At 41.4% G+C, this 17,791-nt stretch overlaps 1 protein-coding gene across 3 annotated transcripts in view; it reads left to right on the plus strand.

The window, feature by feature from the left end:
* rad52 (RAD52 homolog, DNA repair protein) overlaps nt 1-17,791 on the plus strand; it is a 44,964-nt gene that overhangs the window by 2,951 nt on the left and 24,222 nt on the right. For all 3 annotated transcript variants that reach the window (XM_072269398.1, XM_072269399.1, XM_072269400.1), the window contains exon 2: nt 8,159-8,260. In XM_072269398.1, coding sequence (XP_072125499.1) covers nt 8,159-8,260 — 102 coding nt within the window. The remainder of the gene's footprint in view (nt 1-8,158; nt 8,261-17,791) is intronic.

Consider the following 17,791-nt stretch of genomic DNA (forward strand, 5'->3'; position numbering starts at 1 on the left):
GAGTTCCGTGTTCGCCATGATGGGGAACTTTTCTTCCGCCGTCTCCGTCTCTGAGCCTACTTCTTCAGCAAGGACTCTTCCACCCCCATCGATGACCCCTTCTCCCGTCTTCAACCCCTCTCTTCTTCATGGACACCCCGCTCTGGTCTTCTGCCTGCTCTGGATCTCTTTATCGCTAATTGCCGACGGGACATCAACCGTCTCGACTTCACCGCACCTTGTCCCCATTCCAACCTCACTCCTTCCGAACACTCTGCTCTCCACTCCCTCCGTACTAATCCTAACCTTATTATTAAACCCGCCGATAAGGGGGGTGCTGTTGTAGTCTGGCGTACTGACCTCTACCTTGCCGAGGCACAGCGACAACTCGCGGATACCTCCTCTTATTTACCCCTCGATCGTGACCCCACTAAGGAGCACCAGGCCATTGTCTCCCACGCCATCGCCGACTTTATCCGCTCAGGGGATCTCCCATCCACTGCTACCAACCTTATAGTTCCCACACCCCGCACTTCCCGTTTCTACCTCCTACCCAAGATCCACAAACCTGCCTGTCCTGGCAGACCTATTGTCTCAGCTTGCTCCTGCCCAACCAAACTCGTTTCTGCATACCTCGACACGGTTTTATCCCCCCTTGTTCAATCCCTTCCGACCTATGTTCGTGACACTTCTCACGCTCTTAAACTTTTCGATGATTTTAAGTTCCCTGGCCCTCACCGCTTTATTTTCACCATGGATGTCCAGTCCTTATATACTTCCATCCCCCATCAGGAAGGTCTCAAAGCTCTACGCTTCTTTTTGGATTCCAGACCTAATCAGTTCCCCTCTACCACCACTCTGCTCCATCTAGCAGAATTAGTCCTTACTCTTAATAATTTCTCCTTTGGCTCCTCCCACTTCCTCCAAACTAAAGGTGTAGCTATGGGCACCCGTATGGGTCCTAGCTATGCCTGCCTTTTTGTTGGCTTTGTGGAACAACCTATGTTCCGTGCCTATTCTGGTAGCTGTCCCCCACTTTTCCTTCGCTACATCGACGACTGCATTGGCGCTGCTTCCTGCACGCATGCAGAACTCGTTGACTTTATTAACTTTGCCTCCAACTTTCACCCTGCCCTCAAGTTTACCTGGTCCATTTCCGACACTTCCCTCCCCTTTCTAGATCTTTCTGTCTCTGTCTCTGGAGACAGCTTATCCACTGATGTCTACTATAAGCCTACTGACTCTCACAGCTATCTGGACTATTCCTCTTCTCACCCTGTCTCTTGCAAAAACGCCATCCCTTTCTAGCAATTCCTCCGTCTCCGCCGCATCTGCTCTCAGGATGAGGCTTTTCATTCTAGGACGAGGGAGATGTCTTCATTTTTTAAAGAAAAGGGCTTCCCTTCCTCCACTATCAACTCTGCTCTTAAACGTATCTCCCCCATTTCACGTACATCTGCTCTCACTCCATCCTCCCGCCACCCACTAGGAATAGGGTTCCCCTGGTCCTCACCTACCACCCCACCAGCCTCCGGGTCCAACATATTATTCTCCGTATTTCCGCCACCTCCAACGGGATCCCACCACTAAGCACATCTTTCCCTCCCACCCCCCCCCCCCGCATTCCGCAGGGATCGCTCCCTACACAACTCCCTTGTCCATTCGTCCCCCCCATCCCTCCCCACTGATCTCCCTCCTGGCACTTATCCGTGTAAGCGGAACAAGTGCTACACATGCCCTTACACTTCCTCCCTTACCACCATTCAGGGCCCCAAACAGTCCTTCCAGGTGAGGCAACACTTCACCTGTGAGTCGACTGGGGTGATTATACTGCATCCGGTGCTCCCGATGTGGCCTTTTATATATTGGCAAGACCCGACGCAGACTGGGAGACCGCTTTGCTGAACATCTACGCTCTGTCCGCCAGAGAAAGCAGGATCTCCCAGTGGCCACACATTTTAATTCCACATCCCATTCCCATTCTGACATGTCTATCCACGGCCTCCTCTACTGTAAAGATGAAGCCACACTCAGGTTGGAGGAACAACACCTTATATTCCGTCTGGGTAGCCTCCAACCTGATGGCATGAACATCGACTTCTCTAACTTCCGCTAGGCCCCACCTCCCCCTCGTTCCCCATCTGTTACTTATTTTTATGCGCACATTCTTTCTCTCACTCTCCTTTTTCTCCCTCTGTCCCTCTGAATATACCTCTTGCCCATCCTCTGGGTCCCCCCCCCTTGTCTTTCTTCCCAGACCTCCTGTCCCATGATCCTCTCATATCCCCTTTTGCCTATCACCTGTCCAGCTCTTGGCTCCATCCCTCCCCCTCCTGTCTTCTCCTATCATTTTGGATCTCCCCCTCCCCCTCCAACTTTCAAATCCCTTACTCACTCTTCCTTCAGTTAGTCCTGACGAAGGGTCTTGGCCTGAAACGTCGACTGTACCTCTTCCTAAAGATGCTGCGTTCACCAGCAACTTTGATGTGTGTTGCTTGAATTTCCAGCATCTGCAGAATTCCTGTTGTTTCCACTGACTCTTCTTTGTCTGTCCTGCTTGTTATTTCTTCAAAAAATTCCAACAGATTTGTCAGGCTAGATTTCCCCTTTAGAAAACCATGCTGACTTTGGCCTATTTTATCATGTGCCTCCAAGTACCTAGAAACCTCATCCTTAATAATAGACTCCAACATCTTTCCAACCACTGAAGTCAGGCTAACCAGCATATTGTTTCCTTTCGTCTGCCTTCCTCCCTTCTTGAAGAGTGAAGTGACACTTACAATTTTCCAATCTTCAGGAACCTCAGGAATTTAATGATTCTTGAAAGATTACTACTGATGCCTCCACAATCTCTTTAGCTACCTCTTTCAGAACCTTGGGGTGTAGCCCATTTGGTTCAGGTGACTTATCAACCTCCAGGCTTTTCAGCTTCCCAAGTACAGTACCTACTCTTTAGTAATAGCAACAACACTCACTTTTGCCCCCTGACATTCTCAAATTTCTGCTAGTATCTCCACAGTGAAAACTGACCATTTCTTTGTCCCCTATTACTGCCACTCTAGCTTCATTTTCCAGTTGTCCTAGATCCACTATCATCTTTCTATATTAGATGCTTCTATATTATTGACTAGCTTACTTTCATATTTGATCTTTTCCCTCTTCACGGCTTTTTAGCTGCCTTCTGTTGGTTTTAAAAGCTTCCCAATCTTCTATCTTCTCACTATTTTTTGCTATATTATATGCCCTCTCTTTTGCTTTATTGCCGTCTTTGACTTGACTTGTCATCCATGGTTGCTTCGTCCTCCCTTTAGAATACTTCTTCATCTTTCCTGCACCTTCCAAATGCCCCTCAAACTCCAGCCATTGCTTTTCTGCCATCATCGTTGCTAGTGTGCCCTTCCAGTCATTTTTGGCCTGCTTCTCTCTCATGCCTCTGTGATTCCCTTGACTTCACTGTAATACTGATACATTCAATTTTATCTTCTACTTCTCAAACTGCAGGGTGATTTCTATCATATGATCACAATCTCCTAAAGGTTCCTTTACCTTCCAAATCAAATCCAGGTCACTCCAAACACCCAATCCTGAAATGCTGTTCCCCAAGTGGGCTCAAGCACAAGCTGCTTTAAAAAGCCATCTCATAGGCATTCTACAAATTCCCTCTCTTAGGATCCAGCACCAACTAGATTTCCCCAATCTGTCTGTATATTGAAATCTCCCCCATGATTTCACAACATTGCCCTTCTTGCATGCCTTCTCTATCTCCCGGTCTAATCTGTAGCTCACATCCTGGCTAATATTCGGTCACCAGTATATAACCCCCATCAGGGTCCTTTTACCCTTGGAGTTTCTTTACTCTACCCGCAAGGATTCCACATTTTCTTATTCTATGTCACCTTTTTCTTAGGATTTTACTTCATTTTTTACCAATGGAGCCACTCCACCCCCTCTGCCTACCTCTTTGTCCTTTTTATACAATGTGTATCGTTGGATGATAGGATCCCAACTATGATCTTCTTTCAGCCAAAGCTCAGAGATGTCCATATCATAACTGCACCATAAGATCATCCACATTATTCCATATACAGCGTGCATTCAAATATAACACCTTCAGTCCAGTAATGTTTCCCTAAATTGTAAAGTTTTTTTTTATACCAGCCTGCTTGCTAAAGGAAGAAGAAAATACTGTGCTCGTCAAGTAAACTTCAAGCTTTGTTGGACTATTAATTCCAGTGTGTTCTGGAACAGCCGAGTTTATTTGCTAAACATTTCAGGACTTCTGGTCAACGTGGTGCCTGCATACAACGCTCCTTCGGTCAATATCTTCTGGATAGATCATGAAACCATATATTTCACTTCTTTTATGTCTTTCATGTTTGTATTTCGTCTTGAATGTGATTTTCGAACTGTTGGAGCCTGTGGTTTGCTGTTTAGAGATCGCTTGGGTGTACCAACACTCCAGTCTTCGAGAGGATTCCAGGAGGTAGAGGCAGCATGTGCGAACCTCATGGCAGGCGGGTTGAGAGCAGATGTTTGACTCCATTTCACCAATTAAAGCTTCCGTTGTTTGGTGATTTTAAAACTGCAAGGGAGATTGAAACATCGAGATGAATTTAGAAGCTTGGAGATCGTTTGGGTGTTTCAGTGCTCTGCAGTCTCAGAGGATTACAGAAAACAAAGGCCGTGTGCGTGAACTTTGTGGCGAGAAGGCTGTGGAACAGGGCGACTCCATTTCGCTGATTAAAGTTCATGAATTAAAGTAATAAGGGAGATTGAAGCATTAAGGCGAGTGTGCCAGTTGCCAGTCTTTTGATTGATCTGCTACAGAGGAGGGAAACATCTGCCACTGGGCCCAGAGACTACTCCCTAGGTTTTTCTCGTTTTGGATGTGGACTTGGACTATAGACTTTTTAGGAATCGATGTGCCTCTTCTGTTTTTGTTCATTTTTTTGCGTGGGGAAGGGAGTTATCGGGGTAGATGATCATTGATACCTTTCTTTCTTGGTTTCATGGCTACGCAGAGAAGAATTATTTCGGGTTGTGTACTTTTGGTGAACCATGTTGAATTTTCTCTTTCTGCATTAGTATGACCTAAAATGTGATCAGATCTTCGTGCAAATCCCAAAACTAGATAAGGAGAACCCAATTAAATAAATAACACAAAAATCATTATACTTGTTCATTTATTAATTGAGAGAAATGATCCAGTGTTGCATGTATTTCTTAGAAAAAGTATGTGAACCTCTGGGGAAATACCTTCTTCAAAAGCTGTTTGGAGTCAGGTGTTCCAATCAATGAGATGAGATTGGAGGTGTGGATTGCAGAAGTACCCTGTCCTATTTTAAAAAAACAACACAAAGTCAGGTAGCTGACAGAGCCTGCTCTTCTCAAGAAAGATCTGTTTATGTGCACTATGCCTCGATCAAAACGACTTTCAGAGGAGAATTGTACAGTTGAATTAAGCTGTAAAATGCTACAAAAGCATTTCCAAAGACCTGAGTGTTCATCGGTCCACAGTAAGAGAAATTGTCCACAAATGGAGGAAATTCAGTACTGTTGCTACTCTCCCTAGGAGTGGGCATCCTGCAAAGATCACACCAAGAGCACAATGTATAGGGCTGAAGAGGGTGAAAAAGAACCCAAGCGTAACAGAAAAGACCTACAGAAATCTTTAGAACTTGCTGAAGTCTCTGTTCATGTGCACACCATAAGAAAAACACTGAACAAGAATGGTGTTCATGGAAGGACACTACGGAGAAAACCACTGCTTTCCAAAAAAAGCTTTGCTGCACGTCTCAAGTTTGCGAAAGACCTCATGGATGTTCTACAACACTTCTGGGATAATGCTCTGGACAGGCGAGACAAAAGTTGAACTTTTTTGGCAGAAATGCACGCTGCTATGTTTAGAGGAAAAAGGGCACTGCACACCAACACCAAAACCTCACCCCACCTGTGAAGCATGGTGCAAAGAGCATCATGGTTTGAGGCTGCTTTGCTTCCTCAGCCTGGACAGCTTACAATCATTGAGGGAACAATGAATTGAAAATTGTATCAAGGCATTTTACAGGGGAATATCAGGGTAGCAGTCCGTCACCTGAAGCTTAATACAAGTTGGATAATGCAACAATGCAGTGATCTGAAAGACAAGTGGAAATCAACAACCGAATGGTTTAAAAAGAAAAAAAAGTTGTGTTTTGGAATGGCAGAGTCAAAGTCCTGACCTTAATCCTATAGAAATGTTGTGGAAGGACCTGAAGCAAGCAGTTTGGACAAGGAAGCCCACCAACATCCCAGAGTTGAAGCAGTTTTATAAGGAGGAATGGCCTAAAATTCCTTCAAGCTGATTGTGCAGGGCTGATCAACAGTCACCTGAAGCGTTTGGTTGAAGTTGTCACGCCAGTTACTGAAAGCAAAGGTTCACAGTTTTCCAACAAATACAGGTAATATCGGGTCATTTTTCCCAATAATGTTTTGTGTTTATATATTTATTTAGGTTCTCTGTCTAGTTTTAAGGCTTGCAGGAACATTTTAGGTCATATTTGTGCAGAAATTGAGAAAATTCTACAGGGTTTACTATCTAGCACCACTGTAAATGAACCTTTGAACAGTTTGTTATTTCAACCCATGATAAATCATCAGTATGAATTTAAAGCAGGGGTTCCCAATCTTTTTTATACCATGAATCACTACCATTAACCAAGAATTTAACAATTTACAATTTGGATAAAATTGTTATTTGCAATAAAACTTAATGATTTATCATTTACAATGAAATTGGGGGAAGAAATCTAAGATCTGTTGCTTCTTGCAATAGGCAGCATCTTGAATCTTCTGTGCATTTTACAACAAGAGAGAAGCAGACTATACCTGCAGTACAACTTCCCGTTCATTGATTATTTAAAGGTACATTAATTAGTGTAATATTCAGTGAGAATATGAGTGGTAGGGTGGAGGTAAGTCCCTACCAGATGAGGTTTAAGACACTCCTTTCCTCCACCAGCCTGCAGGTCACCCTCGTAGCGCCTGCTTAGCTTCCACCCACCCGACTGGGGTCACATGAAGCCATAGAAGCAGGTGGTAGATGGTCATATGAGCAGCTGGTGCATATCACATGTTCTGGTTATGTGAGCACTGACGTCAGGCAGATGATCTCTGAAGAGTATTGATAATGGCTGGGATCACCCATCTTATAAAGACACTGCCCAGAAGAAGGTAATGGTAAACCACTTCTGATGGGGGGGAAAAAGTTGCCAAGAGCAATTATGGTCATGAGACCATGATCAGCTACATCCTACAAGACAGCACATGATGATGATTCAGTAAGACAGTCTTTAGCGAATGCTAATCAGGGTAGAAATTTTAATTTAATGTTCACATACCCCGATGCTAGCAAGTTCAAATATCAGTTATAAAACTAATTTTCCTCCTACTTTTTCCATCCCTTACTTGTAGAAACTGCAAACTGATGCAGCACATGATACTATTTGCAGCAATACTAGTGACTGAAATTTTTGACTCAGTCATTCTACTTCAGCCCATGGAAAATTGCTTGGCAAACAAAGATGATCAATTATATTTAAAGAGGTAAACTTTCATGATCCCAGTAATCAAGTGGTAAAATGGATAATTTTGGTGCTTGAGAGATGTTAATTATTTTGGGTATGTATATTAATAAAATCAACCCTATTGTTAGCAATAATCATGTTTATTCTAAACAAAGTGTAAATTTTATTAAAATAAAATGTTTTACTTCTCTTACTGTACTCTTCCACCAAAAATATTTCTGATGGCAGTTGTACTCAGTAACTCAGTTCAGAAAATAGCCGGAGGTGAAAGGTGAATATTAACAAATTATTTTGATGTGAAGTTCCTCGCACCAGTGGCTAACCATGCTGCAGCTGATAGAATTCTAAGTTTGCTGTCCAGTAATCAGAGTCACAAAATTCAATGCACCAACTTAATTCAATGATCTCAATAACTCAGCATTTGGTGTAATGCAGGATTAAATGTATGCCCACTATCCTCTGATTCAGTAGTGTAGTACATAATGCAATTGTTCACTAAGTCATTGGATAGTAAACTTTAAAACTGAAATTAATCTTGTTTCTTTCAAACAATATAGAACACATTAAGTATCTCAACTGTATCAAGTTAATTCCATTGTTTTTCTCCATTATAGTATCAGTATACAGCTGAGGAATATCAGGCAATCCAGACTGCGTTGCAAAGGCGCCTGGGCCCAGAATACATTAGTCAACGTCCAGCAGGAGGAGGGCAAAAGGTAAATTGAAATGTTGTTTTCTGAAATGAAATTACGGTGTTTTCTAAGATTAAAAATCATACACATGAATAAGATCTTTCCCTTCAGTTTTCCCTGATCTCATCCCATCCTTCACCTATCACAAAGACATCCTTAGCCATCTTTTCACTTTCCTTTCTGGTGTTGGGCAAGGGAAAGGATGCTAGCAAAGTATTAATCATAATAGAGATGGTAAAGATATGAAAACTGATATATTGATAAGATTAATCTTGCTTAAGTTAGATATTGTGCCTTGAAAAAGTATTCAAACCCCCCCGGAAGTTTTCTTGTTTTATTGTTTTACAACATTGAATTACAGTGGATTTAATTTGGCAAACACGAGGAAATCTGCAGATGCTGGAATTTCAAGCAACACACAAAAAATGCTGGTGAATGCAGCAGGCCAGGCAGCATCTATAGGAAGAGGTACAGTCGACGTTTCAGGCCGAGACCCTTTGTCAGGTCGACAGTTAAGTCAATCATCTAGAAATGGAAAGAATATGGCACAGTTGTAAATCTACCTAAAGCAGGCAGTCCTCAAAAACTGAGTAACAGTGTGAGAAAGGGACCAAGAGACCTTTGACAACTCTGGAGCAGTTGCAAGCTTCAGTGGCTGAGATGGGAGGGACTGCGCATCGAGCAACTGTTGCCTGGATGCTTCACCAGCCACTGTAATGGGAGAGTGGCAAAGAGAAAGCCACTGTTGGGGGAAACAATATTCTCATGAAATCTCGGCTAGAATTTGCCAAAAGACATGTGAGACTCTGAAGTCAGTTGGAAGAAGGTTCTATGGTCTGATGAAACCAAATCGAGCTTATTGGCCATGAGACTAAACACCATATGTCATCTAAGACACACCATCCCTACCGTGAAACATGGTGTGGCTGCATCATACTGTGGGGATGCTTCACTGTAGCAGGCCTTGGAAGGCTTGTGAAGGTAGAGGGTTAAATGAATGCAGGGAAATTCCAGAGGAAAACTTGATGCAGTCCACAAGAGAAATGCAACTTGGGAGAAGATTTGTTTTCCAGCAGGACAATGACCCCAGTGTAAAGCCAAAGCTACACAGGGGTGGTTTAAAAACAGCAAAGTTAATGTCCTAAAGTTTCCAAATCAGAGTCCAGACTTCAATCCAATTGAGTATTTGTGGCTGGACTTGAAGAGGGCTTTTTACTCACAATCCCCATGCAATCTGACAGAGCTTGAGCAGTTTTGTAAAGAAGAATGGGGGAAAATTGCGGTGTCCAGATGTGCAAAGCTGATAAAGATCTATCCACACAGACTCAAGGATGTAATTGCTGCCAAAGGTGCATCTCCAAAACACTGACTCAAAGGGGGTGAATGATTATGCAATTAATTATTGTTAATTTTTTGTTTCTCTAAATTCCTACATGATACACATATTCTGAAATTATACTTGTGTTCAGCTTCAAGCGATCTATCATAAAGAAAAGACATTTCTGAGGAAGCAACACTTACGAAAAATTTATTGTCCGGTGTAATAATCTAATCTTCCCTAGATATAAGATAGTGTGAGAGGATTTCAAAGTGATAAATTGATGAAGGGTTAACTATAGGGCAGTCAGTTTAATTTCAGTGATGGGTAACATTTTTGAAGCATTAATAAGGAAAAATGGCCAAGAGTGTCTTTAATTAATGTAATTGATTTTTTTGAAATACCAGAGATTGATTAATGTAATTGAGTAGATATTGCCCATGTGGTTTTAAGTATTGCACAAAATGCCACATAAAAGTCTGGTTAACATAATTGAAACCTGTGGAACGGAGAGTCACAGTCAAGTTTATTGTCATGTGCACAAGTACATGTATCTGCAATTGCAACGACAAACCTGTTTGTTGTAGAATGACAGGCATGTTGTATCAGATAAGCAGCATTCACAAGAAAAACATGAAAAATTATGCCCAGATTTTAGAAATGCACAAATAGAACAAAAATCCATCTGAACAAAATTCCTTTATTTTTATTTTTTTCTCTACTAAACGAGTAATTTTGCATCTCCCTTGTTATATTCCACCTGCCAATCTTTTACCCAGGGATTATCAAGGGATATAAAACCTTGGGCAATCAGCTATGCATTTTCAATGATCGAAAACTCTGCATAACTTGCACTTGCTCAAATTGACTCTATTTTATCGACAATAAGGTGTTGTTTGAGTGCTTCTGTTTAGGTATAATCCAATTTCTCAGTGAAGGTATTTGATTCCAGGCATTTAGGTCTGGAACTCAAGAACCTGGACACAGTCAAGCTGAAATAATCTTTCACAAGTTGGCTTGTATTTGTCAACACTTTTTTGCACACGCCATCAGATGTCATTTGGAGTAATAGGCATCCTTCACATAATTAAAACTTAGAAAGAATAATTTTGAATGTAAATCTCATCATTTTTATTGTAGTTTCTTTTTGTTTGCTACCTCACTCCCACTTTGTATCTAATTTCCCTTTGATTTTTTTTATATTTTAACCTTTTTTGCACCTTTGGCCTCAATTTTCCTGTCAAGTCATTATATTGTTAACTGACAGGGTCATGCTGTTCTGAGTACCAGCCAGTCTTTTTCTTTGCTCTATTTGGAATTTTCCCCTAAGTTCTCCTTATCCTGGCCTGTTATCATGCACAAATATTTCTGGCTTATTTTATTTGGGCCCAGTATATTCTTGTGCTCCAGAATCTAAATGCCTGGACTTCTATGTAAAAATTATTATCACTCCTAAACAGGAATGCTAGACTTGCACTGCACTACACTGTTACCCATGTCAATATGTGCTTGAAACACCTTTGATCTGAAATGTTCACTCTGCTTTTGTTCCCACGGATGTGACCTGACCTTCTGAATGTTTCCGGCATTTTCTTTTTGGGGAGGGTGGAAAAGCAGGGGTAGTGAGAATTCGTAATTTTTTTTGTTGAAGTTCATCATCAAACAAAACTTTCCATAAGATGTATTTCAGTTTCTGTACATATATCATAATCATATTTGTCACAAATCTCCACATAGTATTTATCTGAGGTATACACTTATAGAAAGGAGAGGAAAGAAAGAACTATCAAAAGAAGAAAACTGCTTACTCTTACTATTTCCCAAGCAGATCGGGATAACTGCTCAGCCAGACTTTCCCTTGGTTTGACCACGCTAATGGGCAGCTCTCTGTTCGTGTCTGAAGTCGCCTCTTCCACTGTCTGATATAGCTGTATCTCTCCTTCATAAAATACTCTCAGTTTAGCAAGGTACGGGGTTTGGAATTTAACCTTTTCTTGCTTTAGTATTCGTTTCGGAGTATTCCTTCCATTTCTGTAGGACCACCGGGGGGTAATCATGATCAAAGTATATTAACTTCCCATTCCAAAACACCCTCTTCTTATGCCAGGCCCTTCGTAGAATCTCCGCCTTGCTCTTGAATCGAAGGAACCTAAGTACTATAGAGCATGGCTTACTTTCTCTGTCTCCGGGAGTCCTCGGACGAGCACACGATGCACCCTCTCAATTTCAATGTCCATAGTCGGGGGAATCTCCAACGCTTCCCGCAGCAACTTTTGTACAAACTCCATCATCAACAATGCCTCCACTCCTTCGGGAACATTATAAATCCTGATATTTTTCCATAGCAATCTTCCCTCCTGGTCAAGCAATTTACTTTCCTGTTGATTTAATATTTTTATCCATTGCACGTTTTGCGCACGATCTTCCACCTTCTCAATTCGAGTCTCTGCCACCGCTATTTTCTGATTGACGTTAGTAAACTCTGACTTGTTATCATTGAGTTGCTGTTTTCTATCTTCTTGGACTTCCCTTATCTCTTCCAAAATCCTCATCGTATTTGCCGCTTCGCCTGAACGAGGCCCCACGTAAGCTTCACCACCATGAGCACGTGTAGGAGAGCCGTGCGTTGCACTTCTCTCTTCCATAGGGTCCGCAGTGATGCTTTTTTTTATCTCCATTCTTTTTCCCCATTCTTGCCCCCCTTATCAATTCAGATATTTTTGGAAGATCTTGTACTTGAGGGATTATCGCGGCAAAATATGCGTTTTTCCGAAGGAGCTGTTGATTTAAGCTGCCAGTCTGGACGATGACGTCACCGGAACTTCGTTTCTGGCATTTTCTTTTGCTCATGTCAGTACAAATTGTGTACAGTTTTCTTCATCATTTCTATGAAAATGCATACTGAGATGTGATTCGATTCCTTGGTTTTGTACATGTCCCCTTGATTAGCAGCACAATGCTTTTCACTGGGCCACTTACTCATCTGGTAATTGACATCAGGCCTTAAAGTGCACTTCTCAATGAAATTACCTTAAGTGCATTTATGTGTTTGTCTCAGCTAAAATAGGTCTACAAGAGGCTGTGGAAGGGTAGATGGAATGTCACAAGCCTCCGACTACACAATCATTGACTTTTATATCTTTAGTGGAGCGGAACGAGAAGCAAAGCCATGTCCTTTTGAGGCTAATCTACAAGAAAGGCCCTCACAGTGGAGTCATGCTTCCTGTGGCAGCCAAATAATCAAAACCAAAGCAATTCACTTACACCGAAGAACAATGTGGGAAGAAATTTCATGAATTAGCAAGGATGGAGATTTGATCTAGAAATTATTTCACAATTTTGACATGCTTAGGAAATTAGTTCACAAATTTGAAATTTGCAAATTTCACAAACGAGGGTGGCTCTGAAACAAACCACTGTAGCATTAACCGATCTCACAGCTGACCTCTCATAGGCAGTTGCTCAGGATGGCTTGCTTGTGGTTTTTTGAGATAGCAAGCTTAACTTTTTCATTCATGAATGTTATCCTAATATGACACCCTTATTGCTCTCGTTGCTGCCTCAGGTTTTCTTTACAACTGAGAGTCCACATCATACAAAGCCATAATAATTAAATTACGACAATTGTGTATACATTGTACTTTTGACATTAATTTTCTCTCCATCTTGCAAAATAGGAAAGCCCACAATTTGTCCTTGCCAATAAATTCTATTTCCAAAGACCCACCAAGCTGGAGGAGCAAGTACCCCTCCCTGTGGGAACCAGTTGTTACCTTTGCTGAAATATGGATACCAGTGCATGTTGAAAGTATTTGAGTGCATACAAATCCTTCAGTATGGTTCCTCCCCCATACTATATTCTGACTACTTAGATTTACATTAAGTTGTGAATTGCTAGGAAGAATCATTCATAACGAGTCGTACTCCCCACACTTTCCTGGTACAATTTATCTGGCCTATGACAGAAAGGACCCAACAGCCGTAATTTCTAGAGTCTGCAGTAAGCACTCCATATCTTCACTGCTTTAAATATAAATTCAAGCTTTCTTTTAGTCAAAGTGATCCTATTATTGGTGCCTTCATGGGGAAGAAACTGGACTAGTATTTGGCCCAAAAAAAGCTTGCCAAATTCCTATTCACCTGATGTGTTGAAATAACTATTGAGTTTAGATTTGAAAGGCTGTAAGTTATTACTCTCAACTACTCAAGCAGGTAGTTTGTTCCATGTGTCCATGACTCGCTGTGTGAAGAACTGCTTCTTGATCTTAGTCTGAAATCTCCCCTTAACCATTCTCCACCTATGGCCTGTGTCCTTGATGATTGATTAATTTTGAAGTAGTAGCTGGCATCCACTTTAGTTATACCCTTAATGTTTTTGAACACTTCAATCATATCTTCTCTCATTCTGCATCTACTTAGGCGAAAAAGATTTAATTCTTTCAATCTTTCTTTACAGCTCATACTCTACAGACCTGGAATGAGTCTCTGGACACTGTAGTGCTTTCACATCCCTCACACAATATGGAGACCAAAACTTTACACCGTATCTAAGGTGTGGCATTATACAGCTTAAGGAGAACGTCTTTTGACTGAAACTCCACAGAGCACATTATATAGCCCAACATTCATTAACCTTCCTAATCACTTTTGTGCATTGTCTAGATGTTGATAGTGATGAGTCTGTCCATTGTGATGGTCTCCCAAATCCTTCTCATACAGTGCACTTTCTAACTCAAGACCCCCACTGTATATTTATGTTTAATATTTCTACTTCCTATATGTAATGCTTTACATTTTCTTTACATTAAATTTCACCTGCCATTTATCTGCCCACATGTGGATTTTGTTTAGATCTAACTGCATTGATTCTGCTGCCTGAATGTTATCAGCCCGTTCCCCCCAATTTTGTGTCATCAGCAAATTTTACTAGCTTGTATGCTTATCCAAATCATTAACGTAAATTAAAAACAGCAGCACCCCCAAAACTGATCCCTGCGGAACCCCACTTTTAACATCATCTTGGTGTGAAAATGATCCTCTCACCATAGCTTGTTGTTTTCTGGTTTATTTTGAGCCAATGTTGTAACCCTTCACACACCTTACCCTAAATCCCTACCTCCTGTAATTTGATTAATAAGCTCTCGTGGGGTACCTTGTCAAAAGCCTTCCGAAAGTCCAAGTAAACTATATCAGCTGCTCTATTGTTATCATACATTTTAATTGCCTCCTCATAGAACTCCAACATATTAGTAAAACATGATTTCCCCTTTCTGAACCCACGCTGGCTTTCTGCTAACATACATGTTCTTATCAGCTGCTTTTTAATCTCATTCTTTATTATCTTGCCTGTGATACACATTAAGCTTAAAGGTCTATAGTTACCAGGGTCAGTGCAGTCACCCTTCTTGTATACCTGGATAATGTTAGCCCATTTCCAGTCCTTGGGGGTTTCACTAGTCTTCAAAGACTTGAAAAATGCATGTTATGGGTTTGTATATGTAATCATGGACCTCTTTAAGTACCCTTGGATATATGTTGTCTGGCCCTGGAGATTTATTAACTTCCAGCCTTTACAGCTGAAGCAGGACCTCACTTTCTAAGATATCTAAGTCATTTAAAACAGCCTTAATTTTTCTGTGCACTTACTGGCATATTGCCAATATCTCTGCAAGTGAACACTTCAGCAAAATAAGAGTTTAGAGTATCTGCTATGTCCTTCTCTGCATAATTTTACACCCCACTGTTATTACTAATACAGTTAACTTCCTCCTTGACTTTTCTTTTACTACTAAAGTATTTTTAAAAAATCTCTTGGGGTCATTCTTAGCATTATCCACAATATCCTTTTCAACCTGCCTTTTGGCAATACAAATTTCCCTCTTGAATATAGCTTTCATATTTTCATATGCCCTATGGCTAACATAATTGCTATTTTTTTTCTGTATTCCTTATATAGCTGTCTTTTCTTCAATAATTTTTTATGTCTGTCTTTATTAATCCTTGTGATTGATCTATTGTTTTTATTGCTTCTCCCAACCTTGGGTATGAATACTTCCAGCACTGTGTATTAGCTCTTTAAATCAACCCCATTGTTCCTGAACTGACACAATGTCAAGCAGTTCTTTCCAGTTTACCTTTCGAAGTCTTTGCCACATCTGCACAAACTTTGCATTTCTGAAATTCAATTTAATGGCTTTGGCTTTTACTGATATACTCTCCAAAATAAATCTTCAACTTCACTTGTTCCTAAAGGCTCAACAACTTTCGTACTCAAAATTCTATCCTGATTGTTACGGAATATCAAATCTAGACAGGCCTCCCCTCTTGTTGGTGCATTAACATACTGGGTCAAAAAACAATCATTCAATAACTCAATGAATTCACTTTCCTGTAATCCATTAGTCACTGGGCTCTCCCACTCAATATTTGAGAAAGTAAAGTAAGCCATAAATATAACATCACCCTCAGAACATGCTTTTTATAATATGCTGATAGTTGTTTATTAAAATCACTGTCAGCATTAGGGTTTCTATAGCATACATCCAATGTTATTCCTTTGTCCTTATAGCTTTCAATGTTCACCCGGGTAGTTCACAACATCTCGATTCATTTCCTATCATTAGCAGCCTCACGTTTAAATTCTGTCTTGTGTATATGGCTACTCCTCCCCCTTTACGATCTTGGCTATCTTTCCTAAGTATATCCTTTAATACTATGTTCATCACCATCCTTTGAGGTAGGCCAGGTTTCAGTTATTGCTATTATATCATACTTATACAATTGTGCATATAATTCCAACTCATTTATTTTTTTTATATTTCTTCCTTTATACAAGCCATCCTTAGTCTATTACTGATGTTTTTCATCCTATTCCAATTCATTTTTATATTTCTGAAGCCTATAATTGGTTTATGTCGTAACGTTATTCTCCACTGTTGAGCCTGCCTGTTGTAAGTTCCCTGCTACCCCCACCACCTCCCCATTCCCCAGTTTACACTGTCCTCAAGTAACTGAAGCAATACGCCTGCCCAGTACATTAGTGCCCCTCCATTCAAATGCAACCTGTTCCAGCGATACAGGTCCATCCACCCCAAAAGGAACCCCAATGTTCCATACACATATGCCCCCCAGCCTACACCATGATTGGAGCCACATGTTAAATCTTCCTATCTTCTTCATCTTACCTGGACTGGAGCGTGGCACAGGCAGAACTTCCGAGAAAACCACCTTGTCAGTTCTGGCCCTAAGTTTCCCAGCTAACTCTCGCAGAACAGACAGCCTGCCCTTACCTATGCCACTTGCTCCAATGTGGACAATGACTACTGGATCCACCACAGTTCTGGCCGGGAGCTTATCTACTTGTCCACGGAGTCTCCTACTTGTCAGTGCACACCTGATTCTCAATCCCCTCTGATAATTGAGTCCCCCTACTATCACTACTTCCTTTTTACGGGGATTAGGTTTAGGATTAGAGTGGGTCCTGTGGGGTTCCTCTGTCCTGCCTACCAGCATAGAGGTCTCATGGTCGTCGTTGAGCATTGCTAGATGTTTAAAATGGTTGGACACTTCTAACTATAGGGTTGATGCCCCTAGACAGTGTGCATCTCTTACCTTCCGCTTCCTTCCCATGGTCCGCCACCTGTCTTTCTTTCTGGTCTGGAGTCTCAACCCATGGCTGTTTTGGGGTGCAGACTATCTCCCTAAAGGACATCTGGAGCACATCTGCCAATACTCTACAACATTGCAAGTCAGCTACCTCCTCCTCAAGTTCAGCCACCTTGTTCCTGAAGTGTTAGATTAGCTGACGTTTCTCGCATATGAACTCTTCAAGGGAGCAAGTTAAGAACTGTACATAACCATGTTGCTGCTGCCCCATACAAAACTAGATCCTCTTCTCCACTTGTGTTCTAAATTCGGTTCAAGCTTGACTCAATGCAATCTTCTCAGTGAAACTGCTGAATTCCTTCCTGTGAGTCAGCAGTGTTTTACATCCAATCACCCCCATTCTGATTTCTTCCCCTTTTCTTTCCAGTCCTGATGAAGAGTTTTGACTCAAAACATCAACTCTTTCCTTTCCATAGATGCTGCCTGACCTGCTGATTTGTTCCAGCATTTTGTATGTGTTACAATCATCTCCATTGTTTGCAGCCCTTGCCCCGGGATTTGTCTGCCTTGCCTCTGACATCTGACCCATATCTCTAAATTGTGCACCACAGCAGAACCAACAGACAATTACT

Source organism: Mobula birostris, chromosome 9, assembly GCF_030028105.1.
Source record: "Mobula birostris isolate sMobBir1 chromosome 9, sMobBir1.hap1, whole genome shotgun sequence".
Lineage (NCBI taxonomy): Eukaryota > Metazoa > Chordata > Chondrichthyes > Myliobatiformes > Myliobatidae > Mobula > Mobula birostris.